The 18,346-nt window shown below is 39.5% G+C and overlaps 1 protein-coding gene across 4 annotated transcripts in view; it reads left to right on the top strand.

Annotated features, from left to right (window-relative positions):
* amacr (alpha-methylacyl-CoA racemase) overlaps window positions 1–18,013 on the top strand; it is a 32,027-nt gene extending 14,014 nt beyond the window's left edge. For 3 of the 4 annotated variants that reach the window (XM_082540967.1, XM_082540966.1, XM_082540968.1), the window contains exons 4-6: window positions 2,124–2,284; window positions 10,748–10,934; window positions 12,847–18,013. In XM_082540967.1, the coding sequence (XP_082397093.1) occupies window positions 2,124–2,284; window positions 10,748–10,934; window positions 12,847–13,256 (758 nt within the window). In that variant the 3' untranslated portion in view covers window positions 13,257–18,013. The remainder of the gene's footprint in view (window positions 1–2,123; window positions 2,285–10,747; window positions 10,935–12,846) is intronic. The other variant, XM_082540965.1, reaches the window with a different exon arrangement.
* The last annotated feature ends 333 nt before the right edge of the window (window positions 18,014–18,346 follow it).

Genomic DNA, 18,346 nt, shown 5'->3' with positions numbered 1-18,346 from the left:
TTATCCTTCTTTTACGTGTGCACATGAGCTGTGAAAACAGGCCCTTTTAAGGGTGTCTGCATCTCACAGTTAGAAATGAGCTCAATGCTCCTTCATGTTTAAAAAAAGAAGCCAGTTAAGGTGGTTTAAGCACTGATCTAGGATGCTTCCTGGTCACTTCCAAGGTGAGGTGTTTTGCAGCAGAACCAGGATACACTGAGAGAATATGGGCCAATCCATTAAACACCAACATATTTAAATAGCATCATTTCAAAATTCTTTAAATAGAAATGTTAACATTTTCTTACCTACCATGTGGCGTTACCTTAACAACCACAAAGGCTTTTTTTTTTATCCTTCTCTGGCTTTGTGATTAAACTGTTTCCTTGTTTCGTTTTTTTCAAAACAGTGTAGTTAGAACCATTTCTTCAAACTTAAAATTCATATATAAAAAGGTATGTACTCACATTCCCAGTTCCCATTTTAAAACTTCATGGCAGCGCTATAAACTGTGTGAAGGACTGCAGACTGACACAGGGTTTGAATAAAAGGGTTTGAAATGACAAGGGAGCCTTCATGAACTTGATAATTTGAGGTTGGGATAACCCTAAAAAAATTAAAATCTTAACAAGAGTGTAATGTGTGAATCTCTGAGAACAGTGGGAATGGGTTTAAGTCACTCATAAAGATGTCGGCATCTCACCAGAAGAACCGGAGGCAGGGACCTTTTCTGGCCATTCACTGTAAAGCCTAGAGATGGTTGTGTGGGAAAATCCCAGTAGATCAAGAGTTTCTGAAATATAGACTTGCACATCTCGGAACTAAATCATATCACATTCAAAGCCACTTTGATCACTTTTCCTCCCCATTCTGATGTCGTGGTGGTTGTGTTGATCATGTCTGCATGCCGAAATACACTCAATTGTTATTGGCTGATCAGATAGATAAAGGTAAAGATTCCTTTATTGTCGCTATACTTGGGCATCGTAAGGTGTAATTAGAGCAGAGCTTGCATTTCAGCAGACTAGCGTACATACATTCTTACGTGCTCTCACTCAGATATTTGTGTTAATGAGCAGTTGAGCATGTCTATCTATTAAAAGGACAAGTGGGCGTATGACTACAAACTCCCAAATGAGGTCTGATAATGTAAACGTACTTTCTAGTTGTGCCTCCAATTAAACAAGCCCTAAGAAACCTTTAATAAAGCAGGATTTACTGCTTTATTAAAGGGTTCTTCTTCAGTCTTGTTAAAGCATTAATGAGAATTTTAGAAGAGGTTCTAGATATTTCTTTTATTCATATTGTTAATATCAATCAGTTGGCACCGGTTATACCAGATGAACTTGATGGATTTTTGAAAATATATTAAAAAGCATTTAACCCCCCACACACATTCCCCTCTCTTTCACCTACGTTTGGTGTCTTTACGAAATGAAAAAAGGCCATCTGCATGGCCTCTTGCACTTTCATGGCCATATGCTGGGTAATAAATTGTACTCACTAACTGCAGCATTATTTTATTTTATTTTTTTCAGAGAGTCTTTGCAGTCACCCTAAAACTCTGTTCAAGAACACATTTCTGTTATAATTAGCCCATTAGTGGTTTCCTAATAATATCATTTTAGTTTCAGCAAAGGAGGTGAAATATTTTATACATACATTTACACTTACAAGGATGCATTTTAAAGGTCTAGATAACAAGTTTTGATAGTCTGTTTGGGCTTTATCTTGCAGCACACCAAGCCAAACTATCCATGTTTATAAAGGATTAAAGGGAATGATGACATCAATGTAAGCCGAGCCAAAAATATTGTCTTATATGGTACTTTGTGAGAAAACAACAGAAACGATTTTTTTTGGCCTTATTATAGGGCCACGGGTCAGATATGACAATTCCTTTGTTACAGGAAAAGCAAAAGGAGGGAAAAAATACAAAGCAAAGGTTACATGCTGCTTTAGCAATGCCAGCAATGGATTTGACAGACTAGAAGAAAAATAAACCCATTGAAGGAGTTCTGTTCACTTGCGCACCACTAAATATCTTTCATGCATTGCTGTTTGTTGTGGCTCTTTTGTTTTCACTGAGCTCAACAATACTTGTTTTTCTGCGTAAAGCTTCTACTTTTTCATTCCTGTCATAGGCCTTTTATCCCGGCTGGGTCGCAGCGGCGAGAAGCCTTACGCTCCACTGAATCTGTTAGCAGACTTTGGAGGCGGTGGTCTTACGTGCGCTCTGGGGATTGTCCTGGCGCTGCTGGAGAGGACAAAGTCAGGGAAAGGACAGATCATTGATGCTAGCATGGTAAGCACCACTGATGTAAACAACTACTATCATGAACTGTATAAATGTAATAGTTAGAAATTTTTGTTTTTATCATAACATGCTTAAGGTGCTTGGTACAAAGTGCTTGGCACATATTCAGACTTACAGAAGCCCTGCAAACTTAAGACTATGTGTTCTGTTTTATGTTGCACTGCACTGTGGTAAACTGTGTGGCTGTTATACCTTTCCCCCTGCAAGAGCATAGGAAACACTAAGCACACTATGAAAAATTAGTTTAATGTACTTATTGTAGTATAATAAAAAAGTAATCAGTGCGATGTCCACTCCGCTGCCCGTGTGAGTATCTTCAAGTGATTGTATTTCCTGTGATAGTAGGATAAGTCATTAGGTGGATTCCTTGCAAACATCTGGTTTATTAGGCAAAGACAGAAAAATGCTAGTGGGTGTGAAGCAGTTATAAATGTGTGCTCTGAGCTTGTCTTATGACAGAAAAATGTTTAGAACCAGGCGGCTGAATTAAAGTGATAGAAAGTGTTAAAGTATTTACAATGATTTGTCAAAATGCTGAAAAAAAAGAGCAGTATTCTTTGCTCTGAAGTGCAGCTACAGACTGACAGCCCTCACGTCAAATGCGCTGCACTGTTCAGATAAACAGAGTTGAGTCTGTCTTTAAACAGGAACATCACAACATCCTTTGGAGATTTTTGTTTAGTGCAATACGTTTGCAACCCTTTTATCCTGTTAGAAAAAAATAGCTACCAGTGTGGCTTGAAGTTGCAGCAGTTCTACAGTTTTTACATAATCCATCCATTCTTCTGTTCTCTTCTGCCTATCCAACTCAGGATCGGGCTATCTGGAGCCCATAGCAGCTGCCATAGGGCAAGAAGTGGGATACTTTTAAATAATAATTATATAAAATACTTCACTAACTGAGCGGTCCTGTATACTCTCAAGCCTATTAGACTATTTATCTATTTGTTGCTGCTGTCAGTGTAATGTTATAGAATAATATGAACTTAAACTAAACGACTTCAGAACTTTAACATATAACAACATTTACAGGTATGTTGTAATGTGTGTGCGTGTGCGTGTACGTGCGTGCGTGCGTGTGTGTGTGTGTGTGTGAAATCATGTAAAAATGCAACGGTATAAAATGCTGTGTATTTATAAAATGATAGATAGATATTCCTCTGCATTCCTAAGACAACAGTCTGCTTTTAGGATGGACTTTTTCTGTTTTCCCACATAGCATCCTCTGCACTTCACCGCTTCTCTTTAACTCATATTTGCAAATCTCTGGACAGGGAGGGATAAAACTCGATCATGTTTACTGAGATCAGCAGCAAACCTTTCAGATTAAAAGTCATAAATACGTGAAAATGATGCAGCTCTGTAATGTGTTTTACAGACTCATGGATCGCAGGTAATTGACGGCGGGAATGACGGTCAAGTTAGAGATGATCTTTTCACTCTGTCTTTTCACGCACTCTATCAGCTCAGCACAGCAGCTGTGCCATCAGCTGCAAAGCCAACAAACTGTACATGTAATTTCAGAGATGCCCTTCATAACTGAAGGATGTGCCAGACAGCAGCTGTAGTAGATAGCTGCAGTTTCGCAAGTTGAAAGAAGCTGCACATCTCACCCCTGTGGGGAACTGTTCACTGATCACAAGTTCTGAAAGTGAAAGTTATTTTGGCTGTAGAGAGATTTGAGATGCAGTGCTAAAGCTCAGAGAGGGGATGAAGTTTAATATTTTTACATTTTTAACTTGGGTACACAAGTTTGAATTTATTTGGGGTTTTATCAGATCCACTTAAGGTAAAAGGTATTAATACAGGCTCAAAGTTTAACACCACTTGAAAACGGGCAAAAATCATATTTTGCATGTTTGGACCTTAAAAATGTTCCAAGTAGAGCTTCAACATGCAACAAGAAGAAGTGGGACTGAGACAAAACATTTTTCTGAGCATACAATTGTTTGAAAACAATGCTTAAGCTGAAACAGGCCGTTTTACAGCAGATGAAAAGTTTAGGACCACACCTCCAAAAAAACTGTAAACCCCCCCAAAACATAAATGAAAGTTCCAAACATGAACTCAGTAGTGAGTAGCTCCACCATTATTGTTTTTGATCACTTCAAAAATTTGTTGTGGCATGCTTGATGCAAGCCTTTCCATGAGGTGACTGGGAACATTTCTCCAAGTGATGAAGATGTCCACACGAAAGGCATCTATTGTCTGGAACTGTTGTCCATTTTCGTAAACTTCCGTTGCCATCCATCCCGAAAGGTTCTCATTTGGATTTAGATCACGGGAAGAAGTGCCTTGTCCTGTGGGCATTGTGCACTGTAGCATTGTCTTGTTGAAAAACCCAGTTGTTACCATGCAAACAAGGGCCCACGAGGGATGCTCTCTGCAGCATCTGGACATAGCCAGCAGCCGTTTGATGCCCCTGCACCTCCTGAAGCTCCATTGTTCCACTGAAGGAAAAAGCACCCCATTATGGTGCCTCCTCCACTTTGGCGCATAGAAAACATTCTCATCAGAGAATAAAACTTTCTCCCACCTTTCATTGTCCCATGTTTGATGCTCTCTTACAAAGTCCAAACGGTCAGTTCTGTGGTGTTCAAGGAGACGAGGTCTTTGAAGCCCTTCAGTCTCAGATGCCGTCTGATTGTTATGGGGCTGCAGTTGGCATCAGTAATGGCCTTAATTTGGGTCGAGGATCGTCCAGTGTCTTGACGGACAGCCAGTTGGATCCTCTGGCTCAGTGCTGGTGAAACCTTTTGGGGTCTTCCACTTGTCTTTTTTGTTCCATAACCCTCAGGATCATTTAAGAAATTCCAAATGACTGTCTTACTGCATCCCACATCCAGCAGCGATGGTGCACTGCGAGAGACCCTGCTTATGCAGTTCAACAAACCTGACAAGGCAAAGGCCTTTTAACTTCTTGTTAGTGATGTTGATTGACTACATCTAGTAGTTTTCTCAGCTGCATCCAAGCGTTAGTGTAAAGCATGCTGCAACCAGAGTGAGTTGGGCTCAGCACCGTAGTTCCAGTGAAACCAACTGTTAGTACTCTTACTAGCATACCAAGATATTTTGTACAATTTCACGTTCCAACATGACTGTGTGCACCAGTGCACAAAGCAAACCCCATAAAAATCCCATAAACACACTAAAACCTTGTGGGAAACCTTCCCAGATCAGTGGAAGCTGTTACAGGTGGAAAGGGTGGGCCAACATCATACTAAACTTATGAATTAAGAATGGGATGTTTAAGTTTATGTGCATGTGAAGGCAGAGGAGCAAATAGTTTTGGCAATATAGAGTATGTATTAGCGCTGTATTCAAATTCATAGAACTGTTTAATGCATTTTATGTTTGTTTGGTCTGGTGTAATTTCAATTTTCATGCTGTGTTACTTAGTGTCCTCACCCTCAGGTTGTTAGTGGCATAAGCATATGCATGTCAGCATCCACTTAATGAGGGATGCGAAATGCAGAGTATTACAATTCAGTATAAAATCTTTGGCTTAAATTCAGCCTTTTTATGAAACTTATAATATGTGTGTTAAATAATTTTTTTTTATTAATGCATACATAATTATGGTTTTACCCTACCTACCTATCCTATACAAACATGATCAGTACATATGTTGACTGGATTTTACTGTAGTATAATCCAGTCAGGTACAGCACTTTTATGATGGCTTAAAAAAATCTATCCTCCAATTAGAATAGAGACAGTTGATTAGATTGTAGAGGTGTTGGGAAAAGACCATTAATAACCACAACGTAAGACTGCACACTAAAACTTGCATCTTTCGTATTGTATTTAATTAATTTTAACGTATTTTTATTTTACTTGTAGAATTCTTAAGGCCAGATTTACTAGTGGGTTTTTTTTTGTTGGGGTGGGGGGTTGTTTAGTTTTTTTGAACTACCAAAAAGAATAAGCAACTTTGATAAGCTACTATTGAGATGTCCTAAATAGGCATGGTGATAAATTGCGACTGAAAGGCAATTTTGAATGTTATTATTTGTGATGTGCAAATTTATAGAAAATATCATATCAAAACCCAAAATTAAGATACTGTAGTATTTATGTTATTCTTTCTAACTTGATTTTCAAAGGTTTGAGGCTGGCAGAGTGGCAACTTCTTGCATTTTGTGCCAGTACTTACAGCTTTATTTTGTGCCTGATATGGCTGTCAGTATTGCTGCTAGGAGCATTTGTTCATTTGGGCTTCCAAGAGGAGAATGTTATGTTGGTGCAGGTGGACTGCTTGAAGCTGTGGGGTGGTGCCAGAGCTGTGGCTCTGTCCTGTTGTTCTTTATGCAGTCTCAATCAGTTCCTTCGCCCACCTGTTTTTCATCTCCTTCCTCTGCTGCTTTAAATGACCTGATTCAGTCTGGATTTTTTAATTTTCAACATCAGCTCCTTAATAATATCAATAATATTCACTATACACCAAATTGTTCCTCTTGATTATATCGTGGCTATTTTTGGCCAATTGAAACCCATTATAACCACCTTTTTTGATTCCTTGTTACTGACAGTACTATATCATGCGATTTAGGTAAAAATGCTTTCATTCTAAACTCAACACATGAAAATTGTAGTTTTTTGTTAATTTATGTTGTAATTTATGTTAGGTCAGTCTGTCTAGTCTGTCTAGCTAGCCAGCTAACTAGGCCTCTTAGTTAGCTAGTTTAGAGTTTTTCTGTTAAATTATGTTGTAAATTTATGTTGCATGTAGCACCTTGGTTCCTGGAGGAACGTTGTTTCGCCTCACTGTGTACTGTTAAACTGTATATGGTTGAAGTGACAATAAAGCCAACTTGACTTGACTTAATGTTTTTTACCAAATTACATCATTTACCCATTTTTGGCCAAGCAAGCAATTTCATGTAATATTCCGAGTTTCTAGTAGCGGCCTTTGATGGCTTACCACACTCCAATGGACCAAAAATAATGAAACAATTTTGACATAGGTTTGATCTTAAGGATCTAATAGTTTGTGTTTGAGCATGACATTGCAGCACAAACATGTATTTGCAAGATAGACTGGAATAAATAATGATGCTGCAGTGAATTTCTGTCGATGCAGGCTATTGAGCCCAGTCAAACTCAGCTTTGAAGCACATGCTAAAAGCACTTTTACTCAGTATTTTTCATAAAAAGAGACCATACCCAAAATGTTAACTCTTAAAAAAAACCAAAACCCAATCACAGGACATTTTGTTCAAACCTGCAGCTGCAGCTGCAGCTGCAGCTGCAGCTCAAACGACAACAGCACTGTTTCTAACATTTTGAGTTATTTTCCAGTGTTAGAAAATCAGCACTGCTCAGTGTTTGCCATTGTTAATCTTCAAAACTGACTAGGTTACTTTTAAACATATAACACTGTCAAAAGTGTTAATTTAACACTCAACAGTGTTGTATTTAACACTCAGAGGTGTGGACCCATATAGACACTCTCCAGTGTTAATTTAACACTGGAGATTTTGCTGTGAATGAAGTGAGAAGAAGGTGCAAAAGGTGCACCTCCAGGATTGCAGCAGCAGCCCCTTGCACCAGGTGTAGAAAGTGTGCTACAAAAACCACTCTACTGTGGTTAGTACATCTTGCTGCTAATGAGGATGAACACAGAAGCACACACTGGAATATAAAATTGTGATTTTCTTCTTGGCCATTCATTCAACCCCCCCCCCCCCCCCCCCAAGTAACATTGTTACTGTTACTGACCTGCAATGATGATAAAAAAAAAATATTAGGTTTCATCATTCATATGCTAAAAAATGTGAACTCTATTACTATTTTCCCCCAAAAGCGTAGTAATAATACATAATCTGACTGGTATTCAAAGGGTATAATATCTGAATTTGAATTATATTTTGGTTTTCATGACTAGGACTGGTGCTAATTTAAAAAATCAAGTCAATGAAAGTAGAAAAATGCTTTAATATATATGAATTTTATAGACATTTGTAACATAAACAGGGGTGGCCATTTTTGGCCACGAACAAGCTGAGAGGGAGTTATTTTGTTCTTCTGTCACTGCACAAAAAAACAAAGACGCATAAAATTCATTGATACTGTTAATTATTGCTACACATCTAACCTCCATCATGGTTAGAAAAGAAATCAGATGGCATGTATTATTTTGAAAAGAAATTGGGGTTTTATGATGTTTTCCATTTATGAGTTCCTAGGATTATGTGATCTAACTGGTATTCAATGGTATTCAATAATCAATGTTGATGTGAATCAATGACATGCGCCAGACTCTACTATTAAACTGGTGTTTAAAGGGTTAAAATTTTTAAAAGTAATAACTATTTTATATTTATGAAAAGAACTGAAGTTAAGCTTTATGCAGAAAAAATGGCAAAAAACCATAAAAATAATAAAAATTTCATTATTCTATAAGTAGAATAATGCAGATGTTGTTTTTCAAGTTGTTAATGATACTACATAGACAGAACATCAATTTGATTAGTTTATTATATTGCCTTGGATTCTCTTTAATGAAGCGTGAGGTTGTAGAAACACCTGTTGTGGCCTGTTCTATGTGTCAGTGCAGGAGCTGATTAAATGCCCAGCAGTACACCAACTGCATCACAACTACCAACTGTGACACATGTTCGACATGATTTCTAATTTTTCTCTCAACATCACTGGTCTGCTATCAATTATATTATTAGTGTCCATTACTGTCCGTCCGTACCTGACATGCCTATCGTTTTGATGCTTAGGTGGGCTGCAGCCAGTGCCAGCACGCTCTGTATCTGAAGGCAGGGTGCATTACACGCTCATCGTGTGCTTTTCTGCCATTCTGACATACGTGGACATATTTAAATTCACACCTGTGGGCACTTTACAGACAATTTCAGGGAATTTAGAAACATTGATTGTGAAAGAGTCACTTGAAGGTATGATTACCTGTGTGTGCAGCTTCCTTTGCTTTGCTGATTTTCCCCCCATTGTTTAGTAATCTACTCTGAAGCTTCAGTGTTCATTCTCACTGCCCTCCGAGCTCTTTTCAGTGAAACGACTCTGGAAGGCTCGCTCAACACTACACTTTATACTTGGCAGCAGACAACAGACAGGCAGTATTTAGATGATAATAGAAACCACAAAAACAGCTAAATATAACTCAAGATAATAAATACTGGGTGCTTGTTCAGCAGGTGGATACAGACACAAGTCCAATAAGCAGCTGCTTGCTAATGTTTGCCAAATCGATTTAAAAATCTATGATATGTCAGTGTTGTGTTCCTTAGTTGTTTGCGTTGCTTCCAAGCGGTTAAAGACATCAATGATTGCAGGTTTTATAGCTTTAAATAAAGACAGACAATGATCTCCTATTTTTCTCCTATTTTTGTGTCAGCTCTTGCTCTTAGAGATCTTATTGAGGGGATGAGTGGATTCAGCTGCTGTATACAGTATGAGGTACACAAGAAAACAGACTATTAACACTGCACTCCACACTTATGGTCTCATTGTTCTAAACCAGAAATGCATTTTTCATGAGTGAAGATCATCAAAAGAGAAAGCAATATTCTTCAAACAATAATTTGGGGGTTTTTTTGGCAGCGAGTAACAGTGAAATCACTGAAGCCCCGACTAGCTGGAGATCTTTCTCCACTCTGCTTTGTCTCTGACGGCTCACAGAGCTGTATTATATAGATGCACAGCTTGTAAAATCCGGGGCTGATGCCAGCATTGGTTTTTATGATAACCATTTGGCCGGTACTAGTGCCTTTGTGCTAATTTAGTGCTGTCGTTGACCCTTCTAGTGCCAGGCAAGTAAAAAAAACGTGAGGGGAAAAAACAAAGTCCAAGCACAAGATTAATGTGACTCAAAGCTTAAACTTCAGCCACTGCCATAGTTAAATGTTAATTATGTGGTATGTATGTTTAGCTGATGTATTGATAAATCCAGTTAAACGTATTTGCTCATGTAACCCTTAATAATAAGCATGCTGTCAATTAGAGGTCACACAAAGTGATTGTAATCAGCAGTAAGAGAGTGATGGTAGTTACTCTCTTACTGCCTTTGCAGAAGGACTATTGCTGACTGATTCCCTCCCAGCAATGTTATTATTTGCATTTTTTATGTCATGCATTCATTATTTTTTTGATCAAGCTTTTTCTGTTTACTCAGCAGCAGTGGAAGCGGCACCAGTTTAAATAAGCTCTGAATACAGAAAGCTGTGTTAGTATTTAGAATGTGATTTGTGCGTGTCGTTGTTGCACTGACACCACATTTCATCTTTGCTTTGTATTTTCTGTTCTCTAAAGATTTTCATGCCAACCTGCTTAAAAAAAACAATATCCTCTGTCATATGTGTGACAGTTATCTACACTCACACTAATGAATTAAAGGAAAAAATAAAAATGAAAAGAAAATTGTTTCTTTTTTTTCAATGACATGAAATATGAATCCCTGTCTTCCTGTCTCATACTCTTCAGGTGGAAGGAGCAGCATATATGGGTTCGTTTTTATGGAAATCTCGTAGTATTGGTTTGTGGAACCGGTCTAGAGGAGAAAATATGTTGGACAGTGGAGCTCCCTTCTACGATACCTACCAGACTTCGGATGGACAGTTCATGGCTGTTGGTGCCATTGAACCTCAGTTCTACAAACAGCTGCTTAAAGGTTTGTTGACTTATTTGAATCAACAATAGGAAACATTTATGGTGGCTAAGAATCAAGTTTAAGGTTCAATCCAAAAATGAATGAATCAGAAAACTGCCTGTAACCCATCCAATCATGACTCTGATCAATATTTGAGCAAAGTGAAGCATTACAGTACACTGCCAAAGTCTCGAGCTAACCCTCATTGCTTCATATTTTACTTGGAAAATTGGAAATGAATGCAGCGATTTGTTGAAACAGGCAAACACTGAAACTGAATTCTTATAACAACTTTTATTCTTCAACACAGCTTGGATTCTCCTACACAAGCTTTTTTTTTGTTGTCATTTTTAAGTGGTCGTCAGGAATATTTCTCCTGACTTGTTGAAGATCATTCAAAGCCCTTCTTTGGATGTTGGCTGCTTTTTGTTTTGTTCTCTGTCAAGATGATCTTTCAGTAATATCTTTTTCAGTGATAACTCTTTCAGTAATCTTGAGGTCTGGGTTCTTTCTATCCAGGTATTCTTTTACTGCATTGACAGTGTGTTTTGATGCTGAAAAATGAAGCCGTTGCCAATCAGATGCTTTCCGGGTGGAATCACATGGGGGATCAAAATCGGACAGTAGTTTTCTACTTTCGTAATTCCATCGGTTTTGAAAACATGCCCAACACCACTGGCGGAAATGCAGGCAGAAACAGAAAATTTAGCATACCTCAGCCTTCTCTCCCTGTTTGCCTTCCTCAACAACAGCGTTTTTAGAGCCACGCTTCCACTGAGACTAGTTCTGATGAGGCTTCAGTGGATGAATCAACTGAAGGGCCAGATGCATCTCTCAGCTTCTGTGTCAGGTGTGGATTTTTTTTTTACCTTTTTCATAAGGACGTGACTTTCAGATACTGCTCATCTGCTGCAGAGTTTTTTGGTCCTGTCACTTTTTTTTCCTATCCACCTGTCCAGTTTCCTCAATATTTTTTACATAATGTACATCATGCACATGTGTCAAGTTTTCAGCTAATGGCTCAATGGTGCAAAAGCTATTGAAGGCCTGTCAAACTGTCATCCCCTGAGTTAGGTGCCTTTTTGAGGCTTGGGCGATTCATAGGTCAGTATTATGTGGCACAACATTTCTCTAAAAATGGCCAAAAAAGAATGACGAGCCGCCTCTTATCTCTCAGTAATATGAAGCGTTGGTAGGTCTGCACGGCTTCAGGGTGCAGCATGTCACCATCAATTTCTAGGTCAATGCCTGAGAGTAGTTTGTCATCATGAAACTGCCCCAGTGGGAAATGTCCCGTGGGAAGAATTTCCAGAGAATTTCCAGAGCTGGCGGGACCTCATTCTAAGGACCCGCACTTCCAGGACCCCGCATTCACAGTGCCACCACGTTGTGGGATGGATTATCTCAATATGGCAGATGTGCCCACTACCACACATTTGGACTGATTTGTGACCACTGTTTGGGAGGGATGGTTATATTGTGTATCTGGAATGAATTTTAGGTCTCTACGTCCATCCCATGGGGAATGGGAGCAAAAACAAAAGTGTTGCGTTTATATTTTTGTTCAGTGTATATATATATATATACCTTTTATGTATTCATTATATGAAAATACTGCGCTGCTGATCACTCCTGTCTGTCGTATTTGGCTGAAAGAGAAATTGTGCATAAGAAATTACAGAAAAAAACTGCTATATTAAAGTCAGTGCTTAAATCCTGCACATGGAGTCATTATTCATTATTTAGTAGAGCAGTAACGAGTGGTTAAAATGATTACATCATGTTGCCAACTTGGACCTTCAGCAAGATCAGCAGCCCATACTGAGATGAAAGTGTTGGCTGCTTCTGCACCAGCTTGTTATACTGAAGTTTATTTAACTTGATATTACTTTTGGGTCATAAAAAGTTTTGTTTTTTTGTTTTTTCTTTCTAGGCTTAGAGTTGGATGCTGGAGAGTTGCCTTCTCAGATGAGCTTTGATGATTGGCCAGAGCTCAGACGAATCTTCACAGAGCGTTTTGCCTCAAAGAGCCAGGCGGAGTGGTCAGAGATTTTTGATGGGACTGATGCTTGTGTTACACCTGTGTTGTCTTTTGACCAGGTGAGCTCACACCCACATAACCGGGAAAGAGGCTCTTTCATGAAGGACTCCAGTGGGGAAGAAAGCCCCCGACCAGCCCCGGTTCTGTCTCGCACTCCTGCTGAGCCTTGCCTCACCTCCGACCCCGTTACTGGAGAACACACGGCTGAGGTCCTACAGGAGTACGGCTTCACATCCCCACAGATAAACCAGATGCTGTCAGCAGGAGTCATAGAGTGCAATGCTGTGAAGGCAAAGCTGTAAACAAACAATCAAAACAGTCAAGTTATAAATGTTTGAAAATCACACAGTGGCACCACCTTTTAAGATTTGAAGGAATCAGTAATTAAACATGTGATTGACATACTGGAAATAAACAACTGGTTTGGATAAAGCAAAGCTACATGCAGAGCACATTTGAGTGACTAACAGTAAGATTATGTCTAACATAACTGCGAACAAATCAAAAGAGAAACTAAGAAAGTTATTTTCTTTTCATAAGCTAGGATTTCACAGGAGGCTGCTGTGTGCAAAGTAAACAAAGATTTTTACTAATTCACTTCTGCCTATGTGTCTTGATTGGACAAGACGCCCTCAGAATATGTGAGTGAATTTTTTTTTTTTGCAAAGCACACCTACTCTATTAATCATAAACTACTGATATCTGCTAAATTATCCAGCTCAGGGTGAGCAATGGTCATACATAGCAAAAGAGGATTGGATATCTCCTGAAAGCTCAGCAGTACCAATAACTTTAAATTAATCAGACTTTGTTGTTGTTTTGCTCTCCCACAACAGCTTTTGATTTGTGTGCACTAATTCTGACACACAGATTGTTTAGAAAAAATGGTTGTAGCCAGACATGATGTCACCCACTAAAATCATCTTTTCAAGACGTTGGCTTGGGGTTTCAAAGCTCACCCTGCGTTTTTTTATTCTAAAGAAGGCCATAATTTACACGATGAATGTCAAGCTGTATTAAATGAGATCAGAAACCAGTGTTCGTGATTCATCGGTAAACTGTTTACTGAAGTTTTCAATTAGCATTAGGCTTGTTTATATCCAGAGGAGCTGCCCCCTGCTGGCTAATTGAAAGAATGAAGTTCTGAGGGACTTCCATGGGCTTAACTTTTCAAAACCACATGGAGACCTGTGTCTAACATTCAGTAGATCCGACTTTCGTGTTGCACTAACTGCACATTTCAGAGACAGGAAACGTTACGCCTACAAAGTGAAAGTAAAACTACTGCATTGATTATGTTGACAGGAGGCAACTTGGTCCTTTTTCGTGTAAGTGAAGTTTAAGTCACTTACCAATATCTCTCTTGCAAGCTACTAATGCAACTCTGCAAGCTCAAGTTAGGAGGCTCTGAAGATGATTCAGATTGACTAAATAAATTACTCAGTAGCTCATTGGGTATACATGTTCAGCTGCTTGTTAATCCTAATCCAATTAGCCAGTCACCTGCTGAAGTTCAAACTGAGCATCAGAATGGAGATGGAAGCTGATTTAAGTGATTTTAAACAGGGCACAGATGTTGATATTTCAGAAACGGCTGACCCGGCAGGCTGGCTGCCTGCTCAGCCCTCTCTAAAGTTCAAAGGTAATGGTCCTAAAAAGAGAAAATATCCCCTGAATGGCAGTTATTTGGGTGAAAATGTTTGGTTGATGCCAGAGCCCCGATTAGAATAACCATTCATTGCAGTCAGTGTATGCTGAAGAGCATTTGTGAATTCACAACACCTCAGATCTTGAAACTGATGGGCTACAGCAGCAGAAGACCACACCGGGTGCTGTTCCTGTTAGATAAGAACAGGAAAAAGGCTGCAATTTGACAGTGAAAGAATGATAACGCATTGCATGCTCCAATGAGTCTCGAATTGCAGGAAATGGTCAGAAATTGATGTAAAAAACAATTCTGCTTTGTATCAATGGTTCATCGTTGTGGCGGTGTAATGGTGTGGGGAATATTTTCTTGACACACTGGACCCCTGAAGCAACTGAGCATCATTTAAATACCAATGTGTCCATGCCAGCTAGCCCAACCCCCTCTGTGACCCTGTGTTGGATAAGAGTTACATAGATACATGCATGCATGTATGTCAGAGGGCCCGGTGGCGCCAGTGTCCGGCAGCCTCGCCTCTGTCAGTGCGCCCCAGAGCAGCTGTGGCTACAATGTAGCTTGCCATCGCCAGTGTGTGAATGTGTGTGAATGGGTGAATGACTGAATGTAGTGTGAAGCGCTTTGGGGTCCTTAGGGACTAGAAAAGCGCTATACAAATGCAGGCATTTACCATTTACCATGTATGTATGATTGATTGACTAACCTTGTAGTTATGTGAAGAGAACAAGTAAACTGCATTACCTAAATACAAATGATGTGGAAGAACATGAGAAATTACCATAGTTATGTTTAGTATGCCTCGAGACAGTCAGTAACATCTCAGAAATATTATTAAATATTTATTTAAAGCCCACTACTAATAAATACAGACCTTTAAATTTAAATTTTAGAGCCCCAATCTGCTCAGCAGAGAAGATGGTGAAGCAAAGAAAAGATGTGCAAATGAGATACTTCCCTCCCTACGTATTCATAAATACTTGCAATCACTCATAGATGTTGTTAGTCGTGCATATTAAAAGTGCTAACGAATTTCCAGAGGATTGAAAACATAAATGAAACATAAACATAGTTTCACAACAGTCTAAAACGTAAAAGAAAAATAGCGTAGGTGTGCGTATATTACAGTCTTATTACAGATGGCTCCCTAAAGTATTTCCTAAGAAGCTGAAAATTTTAAAATACACATACAGGAGGGTAAGGAAATCCTCACAGGAGATATTGCATTCTTTAGGAGCTTTCATTTCTTTTCTCATCTGTAACATTTTGTACATCACAAGTTATTTAGTCATCTTGCTGCATATTTGCATCGCTTCACTGCAGCCCACTGGTGCCGCTAAAGGTTCGAATGATTTTGCTCCTGAAGTAAATCAGTCTTTTTCCCCCCCCCCGACTTCATCGAAAGTTGGCAAACACCTCCACAATGCCTTTTTAAAATGCAAACATATTCCTCTTCCCTGGAGTATTGCAACACGTCTGTCTGTACAGTATATATCATTCCACTGTGATCGCATCCTTTAAAGACAGAACAGGGAAGTACAGCAGGAAGTACTAGCAGTAACAGTGACCCAGTGTGCCGAGCGGTGTGCTTTAATGTCTGCAAAACTAGCAAAGCTTTAATGACTCACCATATATTTAAAATAATTGGCTGTGTTGGGAATACATGTAAACAAGGACGAATGTCATTTGATTGAGAGAGAGCAGAAGTGTGCAAAGATTTAAGGTCAGTCCTTCAGAAATCAAGATTTCTCATTTGCTCCTTATTGACAGACATTTTTTATTCTTCGTAGACAGAGAGCTGAAATGTTTACCTCTAAGATGATGATGACCTGGAATTTGTGGCATTCAAAATCAAATTTACTTCCCAGTAAAGCTAACATCATCTTTGACTCTTTACAACTGAGTGTTTCCCTCCATCTAGCAATAGCAGAGTTGCCAGCTTTGTTTACCTGGTCAGTTTTTACTTGTTCCTGCATTTACTATTACACATTGTGCTGCAGTGTAAGACCTTGAGACATGTAAGAATGTGAGGAATGTCTGCGTTGTGACTTGAAACATCTGACTCTCATCATGTCAGGTCAAATACAGGGCAACTGAATGTGAGCTTGCATCATGGGATTACCTTTAAACACACTTTCATGTGAACGACTGTCAGAAGTTTTAAGGAATAATGTAAAGCGAGAATGGCTTCAAAAATAATACTGTGATTTTTTAACTATAGCTGTTATGGTGTACAGAGAAAAACAAGTGATCTGCTATGAGGAGGCTTTATGAGGATGCTTTGCTTGAGCTGTAGCTGTTCCAAGTACAGTTGTTGTCAGTACAGTTGTTTACATGTCAAAAATTTAATCCACAAATTTTCAGTAGGCTTGATGTCGTGGCTTTGGCAGTTCCAAAAGCTTAATGGAGCCATTTTTACATAACTGCAGGCCATCAGTGCAAACAATTGTACATAAATACAAGTTATTCAGTTATGTCACTGATGTATATAAACTGTCACCCTCAGATGTAAGGAAATTGTTTAGCATGCACAGGAACAACCCAGGAAGCACCAAAGCTTAACCCTGCCATGAAACTGCTGGAAAACCAGCATCATTGTCCACAGTGAAGCAAGTTTTACATCGTCATAGACCGAGAGGGTGCTGACCAAGAACAAAGCTCCTGCTCTGAAGTCAACACCGTCAAGCTTGATTAAAATTTTCAGCATATGGATTAGCCAAATGCCTTCTGAAGAAAAGTGTTTTGGTCAGACGAGACAAAGATTGAGTTATCTGGTCACAATGACAAGAGATATGTTTAGAAGAAGAAAAGTTAGACCTAAGAACACTGTACCAACTGTAAGCATGGTGGTGGTAGCATCATGCTCTGGGACTGTTTTGCTGCCGGTAGTACTGGTACATTGCACAATTTGGATGGAGCAATGAAGGAAAAACACCTCCAATTTTAGCTCCACCTGATATCAACAGCACTGTTCCAAAAAATAGTAATGTCAAAGTATCTTACTGTATATTTTACAGTTTTAAATAGCCATAGCCATAGCCCTGACACTACATACTGCCCTGTCACACCTGGAGAAGAGAGACACGTATGTGAGAATGCTGTTTGTAGATTACAGCTCAGCATTCAATACCATCGTTCCCTCGAAGCTGGACAGGAAACTGCAGGATCTAGGACTGAGCAGCTCCCTCTGCAGCTGGATCCTTAGCTTCCTGTCTGACAGACGCCAAGTGGTCAGACTGGGCAGCATCACCTCATCCCCCATCACACTGAACACTGGTGCTCCACAGGGGTGTGTACTGAGCCCTCTCCTGTACTCACTCTACACCTACGACTGCACAGCCACTAACAGCTCCAACATCATTGTGAAGTTTGCGGACGACACTACAGTGGTGGGTCTTATCACCAACAGTGATGAGACAGCTTACAGGGAGAAGGTCAGCGCCCTGACCCACTGGTGTCAAGACAACCATCTCACCCTCAACGTCACAAAGACAAAGGAGTTGATAGTGGACTTCCGGAGGTTCAGAGAAGTACACACCCCCATCACCATCAACGGCGCTGCTGTGGAGAGAGTGAGCAGCTTCCGCTTCCTTGGTGTACATCTGGCTGAGGATCTTACGTGGTCAGTACACACAAACAAAACAGTGAAGAAGGCGCAGCAGCGCCTCTTCTTTCTCAGGAGACTGAAAAGATTCGGCAGTACCAATGTACCTGCACATGTGATGTGACAAT

Source organism: Aulonocara stuartgranti (genome assembly GCF_965226115.1).
Source record: "Aulonocara stuartgranti genome assembly, chromosome: 7".
Lineage (NCBI taxonomy): Eukaryota > Metazoa > Chordata > Actinopteri > Cichliformes > Cichlidae > Aulonocara > Aulonocara stuartgranti.
This window is presented reverse-complemented; position numbering and strand designations above follow the sequence as displayed.